General features: G+C 40.4%; 1 protein-coding gene across 1 annotated transcript in view; it reads right to left on the reverse strand.

The window, feature by feature from the left end:
* The window catches only part of PDSS2 (decaprenyl diphosphate synthase subunit 2), a 72,414-nt gene extending 53,683 nt beyond the window's left edge, over positions 1–18,731 (reverse strand). The window contains exons 1-2 of the mRNA XM_080999979.1: positions 18,028–18,731; positions 3,312–3,446 (exon numbers count right to left, since the gene is read on the reverse strand). Of these exons, the coding sequence (XP_080856105.1) occupies positions 3,312–3,446; positions 18,028–18,305 (413 nt within the window). The 5' untranslated portion in view covers positions 18,306–18,731. The remainder of the gene's footprint in view (positions 1–3,311; positions 3,447–18,027) is intronic.
* Between the last annotated feature and the right edge of the window lie 5,053 nt (positions 18,732–23,784).

Raw genomic sequence — 23,784 nt, forward strand, 5'->3', positions numbered from 1 at the left:
CATATATATATATTTTTAACATTTTACACTTCAAGGGTAGCTATTACTGGTTCTTTCCAGTTCTAACCATTAATGTAAGGTCCACTGAGAGAGAGTAAAATTAAAGCTTGAATTACCAAAGAAAATTATTTCTCAGTAAACAAGGATGGATATGACATGCTATTAATGCTTTGAGAACAAGCATTAATTAATAAGAAAGGCACCAAAGTGTGGGGGGACCCTATGTTTTTAATTAATAGGGGGTGGAATCCCCAATTTCCCTCCTGCAACACTTTGAACCCTCTAACATTTAAACTTGCTTTAAAGGGATTTATTCCATCCTCTCCCCCAGCCACAATTTTCACCTCATCATGGTGCTTGTTTCCTCTGCTTTTGGCAAAATATACCAATGAAGCAGATGGGCCTTGCTATGTACATGTGATGATGCTAAACAGTTAAAGGAGATGGCAAGCTGCCTCTGAGCCCTTGCCCCTATCACCAGGTGTGCTGCTATAATCAGCAGCAGGGAAGGGATAAAAATCCCTTCTGAGCCTTGCAACTGCTGCCGCCTCTGGGACAGGATCAGATTAATCAGATGCATTTTGGAAAGTTGGTGTCAGCTCATTTCTATTATTAAGGCAATTCCCTTCCACTGTTTTTTTAATAGTTTGTTCTCATTTTAACATTTGCAAAATGCTTTTTTGATGCATGGAAACCTATATCAGTTGCTGATCTTCAGTTAGGGAAGGAGGGGGGTTACATTTTACTTAATTTATGCCTGTTCTACTGGGAAGAATAATTAAATTTTCTGAATATCTTTCAACAGAAATGCATCTACAAGCCATGTATTGAAGTCAGAGCCATATGTTGGCATGGCAGATTTGTTAAGAACCTGGGAATTCTTCAGCAGGGCTTTTACATCAACATGCTAGTATATAGTGCATAATACTGTATAGACAATGTACCGTGTGTGCAGTTGGCATGCCCTTCCTCCATGCATCTGAAACAGGCACCTAAATATATTAGACATGAGTAAAATCTTTATATGCACACAAAAGCTTAGAAAACTGCCCTTCTGCCAGGGAAGGGAACTTTCAGGTGCCTGCACCCACCACCAAACCACTCTATCATGGGTTCATGTCAGTAACAGCAGTGACCATTGAGTCCTTCAGCACAATAGCTCCATGCTGCTGTCAGGCAAAATTGTTCACCACTACCATGCAGCAGGTACACCTTAAGTTCCCTTGCAGCCTACTAAAGATAGTGACAGTGAACCAGGGAGCCAGCACAAGTAAGGATTCTGCATTATCACTACTGACAGGTTGCTACATCTTCAAATCATACAGGATTCAGCATAAAAAATGTAGATGGTGCATTAAATGCATAAATAATAGCCACATAGGACCCTGATCAGGACTGGGGCTATGGTTCCTTCCCATCACCCAACTTCCAATCCAAATCTTTATTACCACCACCCAACTTCATTCCTGACAACCGCTGCCCACACATCCAAAACTGCTTCTTGCTGCACAAAAAACTGCTGTTGATGCAATCACACCTTGTCTAATTTTCTTATATCTGGGCACAGCACAAAAGCTTTTCCAGGCATCTTCTAAATAAAGACATTCTGTAAGGATCATCACCACACTGCAAGTTAAATGCAGCTACTCTTAACAATGACCCCTACGTGACCAATCATCTAGAACTGTCACATTTGAATCAGTTTTCCATGGTCATTATTTTGGTAATTCTCAGTGATCAAAGAGTGATTTGATGAAGGCTTCTTGGTTTGGAAAACTGGTCAACATCATATTTCCTATGAATGGTTCAAGATCCACATGTGACTTCTGCTCAACTTCCTAAAACAGGAAATCTTTGTGAGCAGATACTGATTACCTGTCTTTCTTTAAAACACCCTGGAAAAGTAACAGTCAATGAAGATAAACAGCTAACTCAGTGCCTCAGTAGGTCAGCTGTATTATTATGTTTGGAAAATAGGTAGTAATCTTACAAGGATGCAGCATATTTCTTCATCTTGTGGTTCCGGCAAGAACTGCTCCTTACATATTACATATCACCACTGCCAAAACACTCATCATTATAAGAAGACAAAGACATCTGCACAGGCTTCCCCCCCCACCCTCAGATATTTGGACCATGGTTTGCAGAGGCCAAGTCATTCATTCTACCTATACACACCTCATTAATTTCTCCCATATCCTGAATCAACATTTTGCTGCAATGGAAGCCAATGATTTCTACCAGAGACAGTAAAAGAGCCATCACTACTGGATATAAGTTAGGAACCAATCTATTAGTTATGCTTTTTGGTTATGTAAAAGACCGAGTCATGTTAGAAGGCAGGAATATAGTTGTACACCTACTAACAGCTGCCCATTCAACAATTAGTTACAATTCAGGTTGCTTTTTTGGGGGGGAGGGGAGATCAATGCACCAGTATTGGAGGATTGGATACCAAGGTATGGGAGGTGATCCAAATGAAGGAAGGCAATTTAACAATTTTATTTATTTATTTATTTATTTATTTATTTATTTCATAAAATTAACACACCGCTTGATTGTAAAACAACAACCCTCAAAGCGGTTTAATAATAATTTCACTGAAAAATAGACCCTTTTTATTGTGTATCAGTACAATAAGAAGTAATATAAGGTCAAACACAGAATGGAAAGTGATACGTGCAGTACTTGGGCCTGGATGGAAAAGATGAGTGCTTTTGCTACAATAAAACTATCTATGTGGAAAGAAAATCCTGCTGCTGTGCATTCACTTAGAACACTATTTTTCAGCGCAGCATCCTATCTGGGAAATGCCTATATAAGGATCTCATAGAGTTGTTGCAAACAGGGATAAAAGTAAGGATTGTAGAGATCATCATATACAAAAAGCACTATACAACTTTTCTTTTTAATGAAGCATAGATGGAAAGAGGAAGGGAAACTGTCTTTCTGAATATTATTCTCATATATCTCTCAATAGTACAGTGGTACCTTGGGTTAAGAACTTAATTTGTTCTGGAGGTCCATTCTTAACCTGAAACTGTTCTTAACCTGAGGTACCACTTTAGCTAATGGGGCCTCCCGCTGCCGCAGGGCAATTTCTGTTCTCATCCTGAAGCAAAGTTCTTAACCCAAGGTATTACTTCTGGGTTAGCGGAGTCTGTAACCTGAAGCATCTGTAACCTGAAGTGTCTGTAACCCGAGGTGCCACTGTATTTGCATATTTTGAAAAAAACAACCACACACATATTGGCATAATCAGAAAAGAAAATAGATGTGACTCTGCATCTTTTGCATTAGAAAATTCTTACCTAGAATGTATCCCACTGATCATATCATTTTGGAGGGAGCTGTCTGCTGTTATGCCGGGCCCAGCTGCCTTAGATATAAGTAAAACCACCAAGCCTCTCATCTGCAGGTTGTTCCTGCTATCCAACACAAAACCTCTGCAAAAAAGAAAAAAAGAAAGAAAAAAGTTAAGTCAGATAATTTTTCCTAAGACCAATTTAGATGACTGAGGATGAGCCACAGCTTGTGTCCTGCCCTGTTCTCCTCTATGTGTGAGCTTCTTTAGAAAGCTCCACATTACGTACAGTGTTAGAAACTGGGATTGAAAAGCTAGGAGCAAAATGGCTTCTGGGACCTGGGTTGTGGGCACCAAAACAGAATATCTAGTCTTCATGGAGGGGCCTCATCCTGAAGCAAAGTTCTTAACCCGAGGTACTTTTTCTGGGTTAGTGGAGTCTGTAACCTGAAGCATATGTAACCTGAAATGTATGTAACCCGAGGTACCACTGTATGCAAGTCCAAGGCTCACTGCAGCTTGCTCCTGATCTCTCAAAATTACAGCTTCTATATCATTCTCAACACTAAGGGCTCATCCACACTCCCGCTCGTCCTGCTGCTTTCCCCCAGGAAAAACCTGCTTTTTACCACTGAATTGGAACAAACATCACTTGCTGTTTACAGGGCTTGAGATTTGCTCTAATTCAGCAGTAAAGAGCAGGTTTTCCTGGAGAAAGCAGTGGGACAAATGGAAAACCACTCAGACCCATGTTTTCTAAGCATGGGACAAGCAAAGTATGGACCAGCCCTAGCTTTCTCCATCTTGCTTGGTGGCTAAAGATGTTTTGGGCTACAACTACCATCAGCATCAGCCACCATATTGTATGATCAGGAATGACGGGAGATGTGGTGTCTAAACAGTATTAGCAGAGGGATACCAATATATATAGCATATAGAGATGGCTTATATAATTGAAAAAGCAATCAATATGCAATGGCATAGAGTATTTTCTGGATAGGTATGGTGATTATGCAAGTTATACGACCAATTTCAAACGAAGTTGCAAACTAAAGTTATAATGTTAGAAGACAAGTTCAGTTTCCACAGCCATTGAATGAAAATATAAATGAAGTCTATTACCATATGATAGAGAATAGATAAAAATAGAATACAGAGGAAGAAACACGTGATTAACCCGGGAAGTACTCCAGTCTAAAAACAGCTGCTAATTAGTAGAACCTTAGAGAGAGAGAAATGTCAGTGGATGAAGTACAGAGCAGGAATTGATAGACAAAAGTAGTTGACAAGCAGTATGGCACCTGCTCATATTATCTGTATCACCTAACATTCCTTACGTTTATTTACTGTTGCTTTGTCCACGTTATCAGCTAAGAAAAAGCTGAAGTTCTTTTTCAACGAAAGTAGTAAACAAAATTACGTTAGCAACACATACTCTATCTTCACTACAGCAAATTGCATAAGACTTGAAACAAATAAAGCCTAAGGTGGCCATCCTTTAGTAACTAGAAGCTACTGCAGTCACTTGACATGGCTCCAGGGGTCACATTCGCATTCCACCGGAATTCAGTTCTCTAGAGATATTCAACCCAAGTTACAGGTACATAAAAGTCTTCCAGATGGTGCAATTATTCTTGATGGGTATGTGGCAGAAGACAGGTGCCCCTAGGGGGGAAAGGGGAACTGGATGCAGCCCAAGTAAAATTGGGCCTGCATGCACACACACATTAGTATCAAATTCTTTCTTAAAAGATTGGGTAAAACACAAGCAGAAGTGTAAATATAAATACAAAACTACCAAGATTAAGGTGCTACCTGTTATAGTTTGTGCAGCTCGGTATTATTAAACACTGTGCCCTCAAGGTAAATAAAATTAGACTGATACAACTACCCACAGCAAATACAGATCTACAGAAAAATGAAAAGACTGAGGGTTGGGGGGGATGAAACAATTATTCTCCATGTTATCCATGTGACAAAACCTAGATTTAAATGCCTGACAGATTCACAGATTTAAATAGAGCTCTTCTTTAAAAATTCATGTTGATGGGGGGGGGGGAGTCTAGCTCTGAAACAAGTATACTATTATGGTATGCTGATATAAGACTCGCACCACCCACACAAGAAGTAACACTGGCTAATAGTTTATGTGCTGAAAGAATTACACCTCCTACTAACGTCCATCTGTTTAAAAGAATAAATCATGCAAACATGAGTATCCCCATTAAAGCTTTGCACACTTCAACTTCTAATGCTCAGGCATTTCAACTTTTCAGTTACAGATAAATCTGTAATTTCAGTGGTTTAGCAGTTATATTATTTTGAGTATTTTTCCCAGAAGAGAAAAACTTTCATTGGGCATAATGAGCATTTAGAACTTGCAGGCTGAGAGTTGTACTGTACTGATAAAGGCTGCTTCTCTCTCTCTCTCTCTCTCTCTCTCTCTCACACACACACACACACACGCACAAACCAGACAAAGAAAAGTTCAGAAGATACTGTATAGTAGAAAAATGTATTCCATTGTATTTCCAAAGCAGTCAGAAAAGTAGACAATGGTTTCTGCCAAAAACAAGGTAGAAAAATTCAATAATCTGAAACATGATGAGCAAATAAAATCTAAAATGTATGAATACATGAAAGCATTAATGTTCCAGGTGATATGTCAGCACAGTGTTTATCCTCCTGATCATCCAACAGTAGCACTATGCACGCCTAATTTTATTATTTACCTGTTTTATTGAAATGTTTATTGATTACCTTTCAGTCATAAGATCTTTAAGATGGTCACTAATCAGATACTAAAACAAAATTAAGAAAAGAGCAATAAAACCTTCAAAGACAATTTGCGCAAGTTATACAGGCTCCCTGCTTTCCTCCTGAAAGGTTAAAAAATTAACCTGAAGACAAGACAATTGTTTTGCATGTACTGTCTAAGCCCCTACCCTGATTTGTATCAGAACTTTAAGACTAGTGAGAGGTAAATGACAAAAATAAAAAGAACTGCCAACATTTAGAGAACGCACAGGCGTGAATACCAATATCCTGTGCAGGTACAGTTATGAAGCAGATATTCTGTCCAATTTATGCCTGTCACAAATACTAGAATCAGCAACTGAATAATTGTAAATATTCTTTTAAATATGTATTTTGATCACTTAAAAATACATTTACTTATGAGCCTGGCTCCATAAATTATTAGCACTGATAAAGCCTCTAAACTTGTCTAAATGCTGCACATACATGAAAAAGACAGTTCCTATTTGTAGGCTCACACAAATGAAGGATACAACACAAAAGGAAAAAGGAGTCTGGAGAGAAGGGGGAAAGCAGGTCTTGGAGCAGCTGCTCATTCACTGGCCAATGCAAGAGACCAGAGAAAAGAAGTGCAGCTTCCCAGTGACCCTCTGTCTTATAGCCAGTGGCAGAAGCCAGAGTGTATCCCGCTTCAGCTCTACAACCGCAGGACAACTGACAATATGAAACACTACTGCCTAGTCACCGAACGTCCAAATTTTGTACTATGAAAGTCTAGGCTAAAGTGGCCCCCTCACTCAGCTATGATGATTTCCTAAACAGATGCCTGAAACAAGATTTTTGCTTTAGCAGTTTTCAAACTATTGTACTCTATGACCTGTAATTTAACATCCTCAGTGGACCAATTATAGCAACTGCATTTCAGTGAATATTCTCTCTCATACATTGGCTACAAATGTGCATTAAAATATATTTGAGTTGCACTGACAACTAAATGGAGCTGCTTATGGAATTTGGTTAGGGTTTGGAATTCTCTCTTATAGTAGCCCAGTTCTTCATTTACATGATCTCAGATACAGGAGTTAGCCAGTTGCTATTCTGTTCCAAATGAGTCCTTCTGTAAGGTTCCACAAGGTTCTGTCTTGCCGTAAAATTGTTTGTGTGCATATGAAGAAGTCAGCCACAGATTGGGAGTGCAGAGTCCTCAAATATGCAGAGGATCTTTCATCTGACCTTGAAGTAGCAATGGGAGTTTGGAATCAGCACCCAAGAATTACCGTAGACAAAACTAGGATGAATCAAAACAAGATAGAAGCAATGACTATCAGAGGCACTTCCAATTATCAAGTGGTGTCAATTCTGGACAGTGTTTTTATTAGCTGATATTTTCTTTGGAAAGCTGAAATGTTCATGGCATCAAAAGGAAGACTTGGGAAATCTGCTGAACTAGAGCCAATTCGGCAAGCTACAATGTCCTGTGCAAAACTCCAAATAAATGCTATGATACAGATATCCATACAGACATGTCAAGGAGCCATGATAGGCTACAGATACATCGCATCTGATTATGCATTCTTGGGATAATTCCTGTGTCTGCCAAAACACCTGGATAAAAACTAGAGAACAGTAGAATTTAAACAAACCTGAAGATAATCTAATACGGTTTCTGAAATTTATGCATGATTGTCAACACTTTTACAATGTTATACTTTGCTCAACAAATCCATATTATAATATCCACAAGCAGGAGCAAGATTAAGCAAGTTGTGTCTCCCAAAGGTGCCTGAAAGCAATGAATAAAGTACCTAAGGCCAGAAGCAGCTCATATAAATAGCAGTTTCAGTTTCTAAAACCTACATGGTAGCATTTTCACTCCATTGCAAAACCTCACAGTCCAACTAAATATGTTGCTATATACAGATGTAGATGTCAGTCAAAACATATCTATGTCAAAAATTTCAATAAATCTTTTGAAATGCGAATGACAACGTATGCCTCTGTGACAAAATACAAATATTGAACACACTGTATAGTTAATTGGTGGAAAAGTAACTGGAACATTTCTGATATATTTCCCATGTGTGTGTATTCATTCCTGAGAGAACTCAATATTTTAAAAGGTGGAGAATTTAAGCAACTTGTGGTTTGGGAAATGTTAGTTTCCACAGCAACCAGCATGATTTTCTTTATATAGCACTATAAACAGATGGCAAAAGAGTGGTCTTGTTTGCTTCTTTGCCAAGCATGTCAATAAGAACTGCTGTACTACAGTATTGTATATTTGAATTCTTAAATAATCCAGGTATACTAGTAACAGAATCTACTACTGTAGGCAAATACAATTAAATCTTTACTTCTCACAGATACAATTCTAAAAAAAACCCCCAAAAAACAGCATCCCTGCTCACAGAGTTCTTTGGCTAAGCTTTCTAAAAACATTTTCTCACCATTTGGAACATAAATAAACTCTCAACTATAAAATCTTGAAAGTGAATGCTAAAATTACAAATGTAACATTTGCTTCCTATATCTTTTTGTTTCTTAACTGTCCTTAGTTAAATGGCTTCTGAAATTCAAGTTCTCACAATACATCAGTAGAAAGTAAGGAAAGAGTTGTGTGATGAGCTTAAAAAAACAAAAACAAATTAAAGATGTATTTAAAGTATTTATGTTTCAAAATTAACATGGTGATACTTGCTGCATTCAATGTAATTCCAAGCCATGGTTTGGTATTGACATGAATGAGCAGCAATGACCCTCAAGCTTGTAGATTCAGGTAGGTAGCCGTGTTGGTCTGACGCAATCGAAATATACCGGTATATATAAAAATAAAAAAATTGTCCAGTAGCACCTTAGAGACCAACTAAGTTTGTTCTTAGTATAAGCTTTTATGTGCATGCACACTTCATCAGATACTAGATGGTATCTGAAGAAGTGTGCATGCGCACAAAAGCTTATACCAAGAACAAACTTAGTTGGCCTCAAGCTTGTGATTGTTTCATCTCCCACTGATCTCTCATTATACTGCTTTTTTTCTAACAAACATCTAGTTTAACAAACCAAAGTTTACCATTACATATATACCTGCAAACTATTGTTTATTCAACCAGTTTTTCTGTATATTTGCATATGAAACCAGACCCAAACCATAATTTTCCTCATTCACATGCAACAGCAATTATCATTTGCCAAAGAACTGCAAGTCCTTTAGAAAAGCAAAGCATGCAAAGAGAAGAGGAAGAGCATGCAAGTCTGATGCTCACTGCTGCATGTTCATATAACATCAACCAAGCCTGCATCTGAAACCAGCAATTGCTACTAGGAGTATTTCGAACGCTTAATCTATATCTGGTATTTTAGAAACTTTGGCATATAGGCAGTCTGCCTTCCATCTTTTGCTGCTATCTGAAAGCGAAGGGTAATATTGAACATCAGTCATGGAGTAGACCCGCTACAGTCAATGGACTTAAGTCTCAGCAGCGATGCTCTGTCATCCATAGTATTTTTTAACGCTTATCGTGGTTCAAGCCTAGACTTCTTTTATACCTATGTTTTCATCTAACTTGCAATGGTTATATATTGACCCACCAGTAGAAGCATAAGGCATAATCATAAGAACCATTCAAGCTTTTCTGGGGTCTGCATTTTTTTACATATAACAAGCCCAATGTTGTCTCTTTCTCCTCTGTATTCTTGAAATCTCATCCTGATCTTCTTCATCTGTTACCAGGACAACAAGCATTCTGACACTCCGATCTTGATAGTTGTAGCTTTGCTCCACTGTCTGTTTCACATGCATTAAAATAGTTCCTAATGGTTTACTTTCCTCTATGCCTACATATACAGTCCAGATTTCCTTCAAGTAAAAATAAGTGGCAAAGATTTCAGGGGTGAGGGCATACATTTTAGGGAAGCAAAAACTCCAATTTTAAAAAGGGAAATATGTTTAAAATCAGCAATGACTGACAACTAGTATAACCAGAGACCCAGACTTAATGAACAAGAGGTGAATCCACACTAGCACACTGATGCTGTTTTCAAGATTACTTAGAGAAAACTATTTTTGGTAATTAAAAGTTTTCACTAAGTGTTAACTGGGAAGATGGGAAAATGAAAGAATAAAATTATCGAAATGTTTTGTATTTTGTGCTAGTCATGTGAAATTTGCTTATGCAATTTATGAAAAATTCTCCCTTTATTATTATATAATTTCTTGGGGAAGAATGATTCCAGAAAGTGTAAGCATGCAGAACATTACATTTGTAGTGAGATATGATATGCTTTTTCAACAGTTCTACAATTTAATTTTATTAATTCTAAGAAGAATTTGAGCCAGTCACTTTAAGTCTGCAATCTTAAATTCTGAAGGACTTACTTGTGAGTAGACCTATACTAATCAATACCTGGTTTCCACTGAAATCAATGGGATTGAAAAGTATTTCACTTGGCTCAATCATGCCTCTAGTTTTACTGGTAAAAATCATCACTGATAAATTCTGAACCAGCGCGCTTGCTTTCAAAGGAAGAAAAGGGAAGAAAGGGGAAATGTGGGAGTCAATAAAGAAGGAACACTAAAAGGATCTGAGGGCAGGTGGCCTATACAATTTATTTTCAAAGCTGCATTAGCACCCTGCAAAGCTGCTTATAAATCATGTGGTTAAACAACATGTGCTGTCCCGATCAATCACTAACATCACTAACGCCATTTGTCATGCTCTAGTCTACGGATATTTCTCTAAATGATGAAATGACTTTAAAATGATGATGATGATGATGATGATGATGATAATAATAATAATAATAATAATAATAATAAATTCTGAAAAGTTCCATCTTAAAACAGAACTATACACAGCTATTCTGGAGACAAAATTTCAGTGTTCTTGCTCCTGACATGTTACTATGTTGATAAATATATCCCTTACTTTACCTAAAAAACAACAACAACAAACCAAGGGCTTGTCAGTGAGCATGATAGTTACACATTTCTGGAAATATTTAGAGGGGGCAACGATGAATCTATGAGTAGGCTTGGCATTTAGCAATATTGGAAAGGCTGACTCAGAGGGTCTGATAGCTCAAGAAACAAATCCAACGAGACCTGTTTTACACTTCCATTCAATATTCAACAGGACTTCAAGAAAAGTTCCTGCACAAAATTCACTTTTGTGGGATGGGTAATGGACACCGATCCTTGCTCTGATAGATGCATTAACAGGTTAATTCAGCATCTATTAGAGAAGCACTTGACCCAGTGGAAAGACTGCAAAAATATAGAATTGTTATTGTTGGACTGTCTTTTCATTTTACTTTATACAGTACAGGTTATTAGCTCCCCAGCACATAGGAACATTGCCGTACTTTGTGTTTTATGTCATCCTAAATAAAATAAAAAAGGTTTTTAAAAATGAGTTTTTAAGAGACCAGGTCCATAAATTGTTTCCCAAGTAGTTCTGAGAGTGAAGTGAGGAGGAAAAACTAGCATCTTGACCTCTAGAAATCCACCACTTTCCAGCAGCATTTCATGCAAAAGTAGTGGCACTTTCTCCAGCAGTTTATTAAAAAAAAAACTCAGCTGGCCCTTCAAATTGGTTTCTGCTTCAGCTAGGAAAGAACAAGAACCGGCTCAAATGCAAGACAAGCCACCTTTGTCATTCTGTACTGTTCACTCTTATCAGATAAAAGGGAAGAGGACAGAGACACGTGGCTTGCTAATGCTTTAGGTGCTAGAGGGAAGCATTTGGAAAAATACACAACTGTCCCACCAATTCACAGCACTGGCAGTGAACATCAGTTGCTGTCCAGTCACAACAGATTCAGGGTGGTTAGGGAGCTTTGTAAACTACCGCATTTTCGCTCTATAAGACGCACCCAACCCATAAGATGCACCTAGTTTTTAGAGGAGGAAAACAAGAAAAAAATATTCTGAATCAAATGTTGTTGAAGAGGCTTTGCGCGGCTATCCCTGAAGTACTTAAAAGCTACTTAAATTGCAACATCCAAACCAAGTAGAGTAGGGATGAAGAACCTGTGGCCCTCAAATGTTGTTGGACTACAACTCTTAACCTTCCGTGATCATTGGCCATGTTGGCTAGGACTGATGGGAGCTGGAGCCTAATCCCTGGCAGCCACAGATTCACCATCTGTAAAGTAGAAGGAAGTCATAAACTACTTGTTAATGCAAGTTATGCAATCTGAGTCACTCTTCGAGTCCTTTGATAATTTTGCTTCAATATTATGTATTAAATGTATTAAATGTATTAATTAATGAATTAAATGTATTAAAACCTTGTCATTTTTTCTCTGTTGTGTTTACCTCTTATTCTCTCTGCGATGAGTTCTTTTTCTTATCAAAACCCGCAATATTTTAGAAAGCCTCAGTAAGAATTTGGCATTGAATTTTAAAGACTCCCTCCCCTCATTTGAACATGTTCTTTTCCTCCCTCCCTTGGCGTTATAGCCATCTTACTTTAGAGCCAAGAAGAGTTTTACGAAGGTTTTAATAGAAGGTTTCCTAAAATGTGCCAGTATGTGCCTCCTTTCCAAATCCTTCATAAGTCACTGAACAAACCAAATCTCTGTGTGAACATGAAAAGGTCATTCAAAACACAGAGCTAGCCAAGGACAGAAATTTTGAGCAGGCACCACAAAGTAAAACAAATTTAACTGCTAGGAACAGAATATTTCTTCTTTAGAAGTTTATAACCCAGGCCAGGGTTGGAGGAGTGGGGAAGTAAGGGAAAAGTCTGAAATACTGAAAGCCACCTCGGTTACAGAAATCCAGTATCTGCCAGCTGTCATAAGTGATTTGCCTGAAACTTTCCATACAGCATAACAGGCAGCATAATAATAATACAACTGCAAAATTTCAAGCAGCTTTGTTAAATTTGGAAAATCTGTGGGGTGAAAGTGGAATACAAGGCTAAATTAGGCTTATTACAGAAGAATTTGCTTCTGCCTTAAAAGCCAAGTAATTTCAGCAATTGGGAATGCCCAAACAAAAGAGTTTCCTGTCTCCAACACTCCAGATTTAAGTCTACGTTAGCACAGCTATGCATTGAAAGCTATTGAAAATGTGGTAATCTTGGGACAGCTGTGAAGTGAAACTCTCTGCCATCAGACTCAGAAGACCAGAGCTGTACAGAGATTACCATATTGTCAGTATAGGGGGTTGGGAAACTTCTACAATTAAGCCCACTGCAAAGTGTGCTTAAGCCCACTGAAATCAATGTCTTAAGCATATCTAAATCTGTGATGGGCCATACTCCTTAGCACTTTAGTTTATGGGACACTTCCAAGTTTTGAGCAATAATGCTACCTTCAATTTATCTCACTTGAGAAATCTAAAAGTCAATATTACCTATTTCATGGCTATATTTCAGTTCACACTATTTAAATGACTTAAACAAACTGCAATTACATGAGCTGAAAATAAACACAAAACATATTCTTTTAAATAGCACCATTTCATTTATGTTGTCAGCATAAAATTAAGATAATCTCTTGAAATGTTTTGATGTGGTTTCTAATATATAGCAGTTTTGTTATTCTTGAGTAGTTTTGTATTTTGCTTTTTAAAGCATTAATAACTCATATCTAAGACTTCTAGACTGTTTTCAATGATGTTTTTAAGCTGTCATATTATAACATACATTTGTCACATATCCTTTCCTTACGTAGGCTGCAGTCAGCATCATGAGGCTTGTGTCAAAGAAGTATCTACAGGACACATGAAAGTCAAACATACCATCCTTTTCACAGAGCAGAAGTTTCTGCCCCTGCCTGTAGCTATACTTAAAGGTAAAGGGACCCCTGACCGTTAGGTCCAGTCTCAGATGACTCTGGGGTTGTGGCGCTCATCTCGCTTTATAGCTTCCAGGTCATGTGGCCAGCATGACTAAGCCGCTTCTCAAACTATCATTAACTTTATTTTTGAGTATAAGAAAATTAAAGCTACCCTAACAACTTCTTTTTTGACCATTTTCTTAAACAATGGATTCAAAGTCAAATTTAAACGTCACTTTTGGTTGTCAGTTTTTTGTCTTTTAGCCTATAAACAAAGGTAGATACTGCTGTGGGGACACCGCCTGAGTAAAGCTAATCACAAATTATGATGGCCTCACCAAGCCAAAGGTGTTTCCTTTTTTAAAAAAGCAAAGTTACAGGGTTCCCCATTTTCAGCAATGGCTCACTGACCAACCTCCTCATGCTTTAAGTTCCCTTTTGCCCATTTTTATGTCCTTGCTGGCTTTGCTATTAGTAAAATGATAGTATGTGACCAAGGCAACTACTCTGGGATATAAACAGTTTTACCTCAAATTGACAGACTATAAAGTGTTTTGTCAAAAACATTTTATGCACCTGACAAACTCAAGCCCACTAGAACAGAGTATAAGCTCTTAACAATCTACCCGAGTAAATCTCATGCAGAGGTGTCTTTCATCACCTGTGGATTGCAACGCCATGTCTCAACTTGCTTCAATATAAAAGCAAGATATGCAAACATCGTTCTCTCAAGAGGTACAACAGAGCAATCAGATACTCTGAATTATGGTGGGGTGGGTGGGAGATGCACAATGCTGCTGTCTGGGAAACGGGGAGAGAGGAGGGAAGCACTTAAGATAAAATAAAAATAAAAACAGCAGAAAGAAAAAGAGATGTACATGCCTGCCAGAACTTCTGGAAACACTAGAATCTGGGTCATCAGTCACATATGGAGACAGCCAATGAACTCATGATGGGGCCTTGTGTTACCTCTACCACACACACCACCATATACAAAAATGGCACCATCACAGCACCCCCAGTGCACACTCAGCAGTAGCCCCAGTATAGCAACTCCCCTAGTATCACTATAAGCAGAGATTCAAATTTTCTAGCACACCAAACAAGAGGAAGAAAATCACATACAACACAGCACCTATATAGATGCATGGTCAGGATGCCTGTAAAGTGCACACAGAGCAGTCAAGCAATGAAGACATCACCTTCAAAACACTTTAATGTTTGTTTCAAGTAAACTGATGGAAAACATTATTAAAGACAAAATTATCAAGTGTATACAAGGACACGTCTTGCTAAAGAGAAAACAGCTTAACTTCTACAAAGGTACACCCCGTCTCACTAATCCATTTGAGACTATCAACAAACTTGTGGAAAGGGTCAGCATGTAGACATTGTTTACTTGAAAGCTTTTGATATGGTTCCTTACTGCACACTCCTGAGCAAACACATCAATCACGAGTTAATTGGAAATGTTCTATTATGGACTTGGAACAGGTTAAAGAGCAAGAAGCAGAGCACTCGAGGCATGCAAATACAGTCGTACCTTGGAAATCTAATTGAATCCGTTCCGGAAGTCCATTCAACTTACAAAACATTTGCAAACCAAAACACGGCTTCTGATTGGCTGCAGGAAGCTCCTGCAGCCAATGGGAAGCCATGGAAGCCCCGTCAGATGTTCGGCTTCCAAAAATAGTTCGCAAACCAGAACAGTCACTTCAGTGTTTGCGGCGTTTGGGAGCCAAAACGTTCAAGAACTAAGCTGTTCAAAAACCAAGGTACAGCTGTAGTGGAGTCCCAAAGGATCTGTTTTGAGACCAATGCTTTTTAACATGTTCATAAAGGATCTAGAATTAGGAGGAGGCAGTGAGGCAGCCAAGTTTGCTGACGACACAAATATATTCTGGGGTGGAGGGATTAAAAACAAAAAAGGACCTCTTATATTCTGGGGTGGAGGGATTAAAAACAAAAAAGGACCTCTTTAAAGTGGGAAAATGGTCACTAAAAGATCAATGAGGTTCAGTGTACACAATGTTAAGTGATGCATGCTGGAAGAGGAAAAAATTATCAGTTTTTAAACCAGTATATGGCGTGCATTTTTGCCAGCAGAACAATTCTACTAATGGAATGTTATCCTGACATATCTGTGATGTTCTGCCAGGATTATATGCCATATTGGTGGGCTATCTGACAATATACTGCCTCTAAATTTGATTATTTTAGCTGAAACAGTTCTCATTTGTTCAAATTTGTCTCTCTAGAAAAGTATTAATTATGTCTGGAGATATTCTGAGAACAATACAAAGAAATAGCTTTGAAGAGCTATTAAAGAACAGCAAAAACAAACATATCTACCCTATACTACTTAAATTCCAAGTTTTCTCTCTTAGAAGAGTACTGTAATATTACAATAACTATCACTCTTTTCCACAACTGTTGAAGGATGTTAATAAATCAAACCAATCTCTTCTGAAAAGTATTGTTATCTTGGAAATAGCTATAAAACTACATCACATAATCTTATATGACTTGTCCAAGACCATAATAACCATTGTAATGAAATGAAAACAGCAGACCAGAGTATCAAGCAATGTTCCTATAAATGACCAGTTTTTACAGTCAGCACCAGAAACAGCGAAGGAAATTCACTGTGATGATCAGCCAATTAAACAAGCAGGAGGGTCCAAATCCCTAATCTGTTGTGCCAGACAGCATGTGGATGTGGTGGAGAGGTCAGCAGGGCAACCCTGTCAATGAGAAGCATCCCAACGTGCCTACCTAAACACTGGTTGGCCGAAGCTACTGCTAGCTGTAACTCTGCTGGCAACTGCCAGTGGGAAATCCAGAAAACAAGGTGTTTCAGGACTGGGACATGATCCAGGGGATCCTGAGTTTGTCCTGTTACTATCTTGTGATGGCAGTGGGCTTGATCCAAGCGTCTTCCCCTGGAAGCCTCTTTAGTTTGAGAGCTGGTGTAGTGAATTGATATTTTTCCTTGACCCCACCCCCTAACCTTTTACTTGACCAGCATGAGTGGAAGGCCATGGATGAGGTGATGGTGATACTTCAACAAGCCCTATTGCTTCCAGCCTAGGGTTTGGATTGCCCCCATAACTGTTTTATCAATCATCTCTCAATTGATGAAGTTTAAATAAATCTGCATACTACAAAAATCTCCAAAACAAGTAGCTTCTTAAGAAGTTGAAGGAATAAACAAAAGCCATCAGAATGTCAAACAGAATGCCTTTAAATGCTTGCTTCCCATGAAGTATTACAGCAGAGCTTTCCAACTATGTGTTGCGACATGTTAAACGTGTCAACTGCAGTGTGTAGGTGTGTTGCACGAACACTCCTTGTGCTCCTTTCAGGGCTAGAAAGGGGTTAGTTTAACCTCTGGTTTGCTGAGTTACTGTGTCATGAGTTACTGTGTCATGTCATGTCTACAAAGTGTGTCACCAACATGAAAAGTTTGGAAAGCTCTGTATTACAGTAACAAACAATAACCAAGATAGTCTCCTTCACCACCAAGGTCCTTAATTTATAGTCTCTACCAGTTAAAAATGGCCCTCATTAAATGATTTCACTTGGTGCTCATTAGCTAAAAAAGAATTTCATATGGAGTTTCTTGAAAAAACTATATCCCCATGAGCCCTCTGCACAAAAACCAGGAACATTCCTATCTTTAGGTGAGTGTTCACATCTTGGCATAAAACAACTCTCTTCATCAAACTTCTACTCATGTAGAAAGTCCCCGTTTCGATTCTTGCCATCTTTGGATTTCTTTTCTTCCTAATAGTTTTTTATTGATTTGTTCTGAAATATCAACAATATCAACAACAACAAACAATTCAAACTAAATATGTTTGCCATTCAACATAAAGCCGCCTCTGGTTTTGTTGTTTTAAAGAAAGGCTTCAGGCAGCAGGGCTGCATAATGTAGACAATGCTGACAGACCAATGGTCTGACTCCACGCCAGGCAGCGCCCTACAGGTCAAGGAAGAGAATCCTGGGGTTTCGCAGCACCAGAAGAAGTGCTGTGATAGGAAACGTGACTGGGCAATTGAAGCGAGTAAGAGTAAGTATGCCTCCCATTTACCTGGCTTGCAGGAGTGGACGGTTGTGTACGAGAAAAGTGACAGCCAACTCGGTGCCCAATGCTTCAGAGGCCCCGAGGGGAGCTTACCTGGCCGTGTTGAGCAACGGGTGCCTGGTCCCCACCAGTTTGCGCACCTGCATGGCGATGTTGCTCAGCTCGTCGCTCAAGAGGCAGCGGAGGCTCAGGAAGGAGGTCGGGTAGCCCACGATCTTCTCGGCTTCGGAGACCACTTTGCTCCAGTGGGAAGCGGACGAGGGAGAGCCGGAGAAGAGGCACCGCCGCTGCCTCCCCTCCGCTCCCAACTGCGGGAGGCTCCTCCGCAAACAGCCTCGAGCCAAGGGCAGCAGCAACGCGGAGCGCAGCATCTCGGCTCCCCTTCGGGACGCCTCTTTCGGAGGAGCCCAAGGCAACCACGCGGGCCCTTCCCCGACTGCCCCGAGCTCTTGCCTCCCGCGAACTCCGGGGCGGGACCCACCGCTGCTGCTCCCTCCCCTCGGTCCAGGCCGAGCAAAAACCGCCTAAGGGCCTGCGCCTCCCTCCCGTCCCATGAGGCGCCTCGCAACGGTTCAAACGCCGCGCGCGCTCCGCATCCCTCTCCCAGGCGCTTCCTTTTCTACCTCACGGTAGGAAAGCCGAAAACACTACTTTTCTTTCTTCCGGTTCTGTTTTGGCAAAACCCTCTGAATCCGGTGGCTGGAAAGGAGCTCGGCAACCCCTCTAAGTAGCTTCCCCGGCACAGAGCCCACAAGCCGCTTTCATGGAGGCAGCCATCTTAAGTGTCGTAAAAGAAAGGCTGGGAAGATGCGGGCCTCGTTGCTTTTGCGCTGCTTTTTTGCTTTGCGGCATCGGCTGCCGGGAGGGAGGGGCAGTACCTGGAGGGAGCGGAGGAGCAGAGTTGTTAGGGCAACGCGGGAGACTGGAAAGGCGCGGGCGAGCCGCTTCCTTGCTTTTCCAATACGCTTCCAAATGCAGCATGAAAAAATTCACGAGTCCCAAGCCATCATAATAATAGTAATAATTTATTATTTATACCCCGCCCATCTGGCTGGGTTTCTCCAGCCACTCTGGGCGGCTTCCAACAGAATATTAAAATACAATAGTCTATTTAACATTAAAAGCTTCCCTAAACAGGGCTGCCTTCAGGGCTGCAGCCAGAGAGACTGCGGAGGTCCAGCGACACCAGAGCTAACCTAACCAAATCACACGTGACTGGATTCGCAGGAACCACAATCAGATACCCACTCAGGGCCATGAATGTTATCCAGGAAAAATGACCCAAAATTCCATCTAGTAAGTAAAAAAAAAAAGTCATGTGACTAGATGGTAGCGACACAATGCAACTTAAAATGTGCCCAGAAACCACATCTGTGTACCTGTTCGAGGCCGTTCTGAGCTTGCCAAACAAATCAGATTTACCAGTCGCATGAAACAGATGGGATTGATGCAGTCTAGCCACAAAAAGTTCACAGAAAACCTGTTCCGATACTTGATCCAGACCATATACAGTAATTTGGAAAAGTGACCCAGAACACCAACTTCCGAACCAAATTCACCCATCATACATGAGTAGATGGGATCCATGCCATAAGGCACAAAATATCCACAGAATCCACATTCTGGAACCCAGTACAGGCAATAAATACCATTAAACAACAGCCCATAACATGAACTCCTGAACAATCCAGATAAATGATTTGCACAACTCACAATGGGCAATACGGAAATGGTGCAGCAACAAATCTTTCACAGAAACCATACTCCAATACCAATTTCAGGAAAGGAATAGTATCATAAAAAATGGCCCAGAACATCAATTTCTAACCTATCCAAACAAACTAAATTCACTAGTCCTATTGGACTTAGTAAGCATGATGGAATATGCCACAAAACCCACACAGAAACCACATTACAATCCCCATTCTGTGCAATAATAGATATTTTTTTATTTAAAAAAATTACGTGGAATAAAAATGTCTGAGCTATCCAAATGACTGAAAGAAAAAAATCTAACTGGACCAGATGGGAATGATGCAGTAAGCCACAAAACAGTGGCAGAAACCAGATTCAGGAGCCTGGTCTAGGCTAAAAGGCTTATTCCAGGAAAACAGCCCAAAATGCTAACTTCCAAGTTAGATAAAACTTCAGTAGAAACCATGTTCCAATGCTACTTCAGGGCAATAACTCAGGTGTTTTGTTATTTAATTTTGTTTTATACAACTTTTAGAAGACATTAGAAGGCAGCCCTGTATTGGGAGGTTTTTAACATTTGATGTTTTTAATTATGTTTTTAGACATGCTGTAAGCCACCCAAAGTGGCTGGGGAAACCCAGAAAGGGGTATAAATAATTAAACCAAGAGTTTTTTCCAAGCTGGAACTCACCGGAACTGCGTTCTGGTACCTCTTTGGTGAGTTCTGGAACCTCTTTGGTGAGTTCTGGAACCTCTGTGGTGAGTTCCGGCACCTCTGTAGCGTTTTGGCACAGGGACACATCACTCAGGGCTGTGCAACAGAGGCTGCAGGTGGCACAGCATTCTGTGTTGCACCTTGGGTGGGTGCTCCTCCAGCACCTCTTTTTCTAGAAAAAAAGCCCTGATCATGATTCTTCTTATTAAAGAACAGGCTGGAATATACATACATACACTAGTCATACATTTCTAGGTGGGGTTGGAACATTTGTTGTTCGCATCTGTCCGTCTTGAGAGAACAATGAAATACAACTTGCGGGGTGAATTCAAATCACAATTTTGCTGCATTAGCAGCACCAGTGTGACCTCTCCAGGGCGCAAGCCTGGGCAGTGTGTATGGAGGGCCGACTGCCCAGATGACAAGAGCCCCCCTCTCAGCCTCCCTGATGTGGTCCAAAGGAAAGCAGAACCATACTTTGGGCACCAGTTTGGCTATAGGAGTTGCCGGAAGGAGGCATATAAGATGCCATCCAATCTCCACTCTGGATTTGTGTAGGGTTTACTCTTTATCTTTTTCTTCTCCTGAAGATGTCCCACAAGGCAGTGGGGTCAGATTTTTCCTCACGATTTCCTCCCAAAGCCTTTCTCACAAATAAGTATAGCCGCAAGGCAGTGGAGGTTTAGGATCAGAGTTTTCATTCTCCTACATTGGCCACCTTCTCAGGTTGATGGGCCCCATCTGCCCCTCATTTCCCTCTACAGCACATGCAGAAACCGCCTTCTTGTCCGTTAGGGTGCCACTGAAATTTGAGACCCAAAAGTCCACCACTGCCCTTCTCTGTCCTCAATCCAGGCAAGCAAAAGGCATTATCAGAGTTCAAGGACACATTCCAGCCAGCCAAAAACACTTGGGATACAAAGCAAAACAAGTGAGAAGTGTGGCCTGGGAAGAGAGCTCTGAGGGCTAGATAGGCCTGGAAGGTCACATTTGGCCCCTAGGCCTGAGGTTTCCCACCACTGATACACACACAAGCACAATAAACAATTATTTACAAATATCTTATTTAGTCATCTTCAGTACAGCCTGATCCAAATATCCATAATACTGGCTCGGCCTGGGATCACCGTGCAGGTGTTGATTCAGCACTCCATAGAGGTAGGTAGGATACCAACTTATCCTTCTAGTCATGCCGTTGTATTGGGGAGCTGGAAAGACCTTATCCAAGATTTCATGGTGAATAAATAGGGGTGGAAGGAAGAACAAGCAATATCACAACAGCAAAGGGAAAAAAACTTAGCTCAGTATTCCCAGAAAACATGAAGCATGCATATATAAGACCAACTAGAAGGTAGTAATTCTTAGGCCATTTCCTTTTTAATCAATTTTATTCCATTAATAGCAAGATTATTATTTTTTTACATTACACATACATTTACGCACACCCATACACACAAATTTGAACTGATAGATTTATTTTCTAAAACTCATACAATTAATTCAATAAGAGTTCTTGTGACAGTCTTAGATATAACACATATAATTTTACAGTGGGGGGAGGGGGCGTTAAGACAGCTAGTTGGTAAATGTCCTGGCTCCCACACTCAGTCACAGTACTCAGACTCTGGACTCGATTATTCCCAAAGGCTTTATTCCAGAAGTCAGTTCACAGTTAAAACATAGATCAGGTTACAGGCTACACAGTTCATAAATTCAAAAGCAGAGCTGTAAGATATATGGCTAGGCACAAACTAAGAAGTCGTCCTAACACCTGAAATGCACCCTGAATTTTTTTTTTAAGAACGTGGTGACCAGTCTTTTGTGCTGTTCTCATCTCAAGCAATGGGATTGGGCAAGCAAGCAGGAACTCCTGCAGGTGTGGTGGTGCTTGTACTGGTGCACCCAACAGTGTATCCTTGGGAACGGACCCTGGGCTGTCTGGGCCAGCTCACTCTCTGACTCAGGCTCAAATGGCTCCATGGTTACCTGAGCAACCTTGTTGACAGGAGGTGGGATGGGGTCTTGATCAGGTGAAGCTGCTTCCTCTGCTGTGACATCCAGAAATGGTGGGGCAGCTATGGCTCCAATGAACTCCTTGGTCCCTACCCTTCATCAGACTAAGTGATTTCATCCCAATCCTTCGGTCCCTTCAAACAGGATTTTTCCATGGGATTCATGACAATAAATGACTGAATTATTTCATGTTCAAGTTGAACTCCTTTAAGAGTACAGCTCTTATTAAAGTATAGGCTCACTGAAAATAAAGGTAAAGGTAAAGGACCCCTGACAGTTAAGTCCAGTCGCGAACGACTCTGGGGTTGCGGCACTCATCTTGCTTTACTGGCCGAGGGAGCCGACATTTGTCCGCAGACAGTTTTTCTGGGTCATGTGGCCAGCATGACTAAGCCGCTTCTGGTGAAACCAGAGCAGCACACGGAAATGCCGTTTACCTTCCCGCCGGAGCAGTACCTATTTATCTATTTGCACTTTGACGTGCTTTCGAACTGCTAGGTTGGCAGGAGCTGGGAGCAACAGGAGCTCACCCCTCTCGAGGATTCGAGCCGCCAACCTTCTGATCGGCAAGCCCTAGACTCAGTGGTTTAGACCACAGCGTCACCCCATCACTGAAAATAGTAGTACTAATTTGTAGCAAGTGGTCCAGATAATGCAACCAACAGTGTGATGCTAACCCCCTCTACTTAAAACCATGTCCTGTTGAAATAAAGCAGCTTAAATGTATACACGAGGTTTGTTTCCAAATGGCAGTGTTTGTGGATTTTAAAGTTTAAAGTGGATTTTGGCCCAAAGCAGTTGCAGTACTTTTCAAAATGCCCCTTTGTACTGCACAGTAATACCACTCCCCAGACATAATAAAATGGCTCAAATTCATTTAAATAATATTTAAATGAAGGGCTGGGATTCAACTTTAGATATGCCCTAAGAGGCATGGGCATACCAATGGAATTTTCTTCCAGCAACAGAAAATGTAATTTAAAAATGCTTTGGAAAATCCCCTCAGTTTCCAAGTGGCTTGTCATGCAGTATGGAAAGACGGTTACAAAAAAGGCCCATGGTTTCAAAGGCCTATACTTTGGAGGACTACAAAAATAGCTACGCCTGTTGATCTTGGGATCCCAATCAAGACTGCAGCTGCAACTATTATTTATTTAATTATTTGCTTGAATCACTTGTGTGCCCCTAATATTGAAAAGCAAGTATCTAATACAGTGGTACCTCGGGTTACATACGCTTCAGGTTACATACGCTTCAGGTTACAGACTCCGCTAACCCAAAAATATTACCTCAGGTTAAGAACTTTGCTTCAGGATGAGAACAGAATTTGTGCTTCGGTGGCATGGCAGCAGCAGGAGGCCCCATTAGCTAAAGTGGTGCTTCAGGTTAAGAACAGTTTCAGGTTAAGAACGGACCTCCAGAACAAA

The sequence above is a fragment of the Podarcis pityusensis genome (genome assembly GCF_964106645.2).
Source record: "Podarcis pityusensis genome assembly, chromosome: 3".
Taxonomy (NCBI): Eukaryota; Metazoa; Chordata; class Lepidosauria; order Squamata; family Lacertidae; genus Podarcis; species Podarcis pityusensis.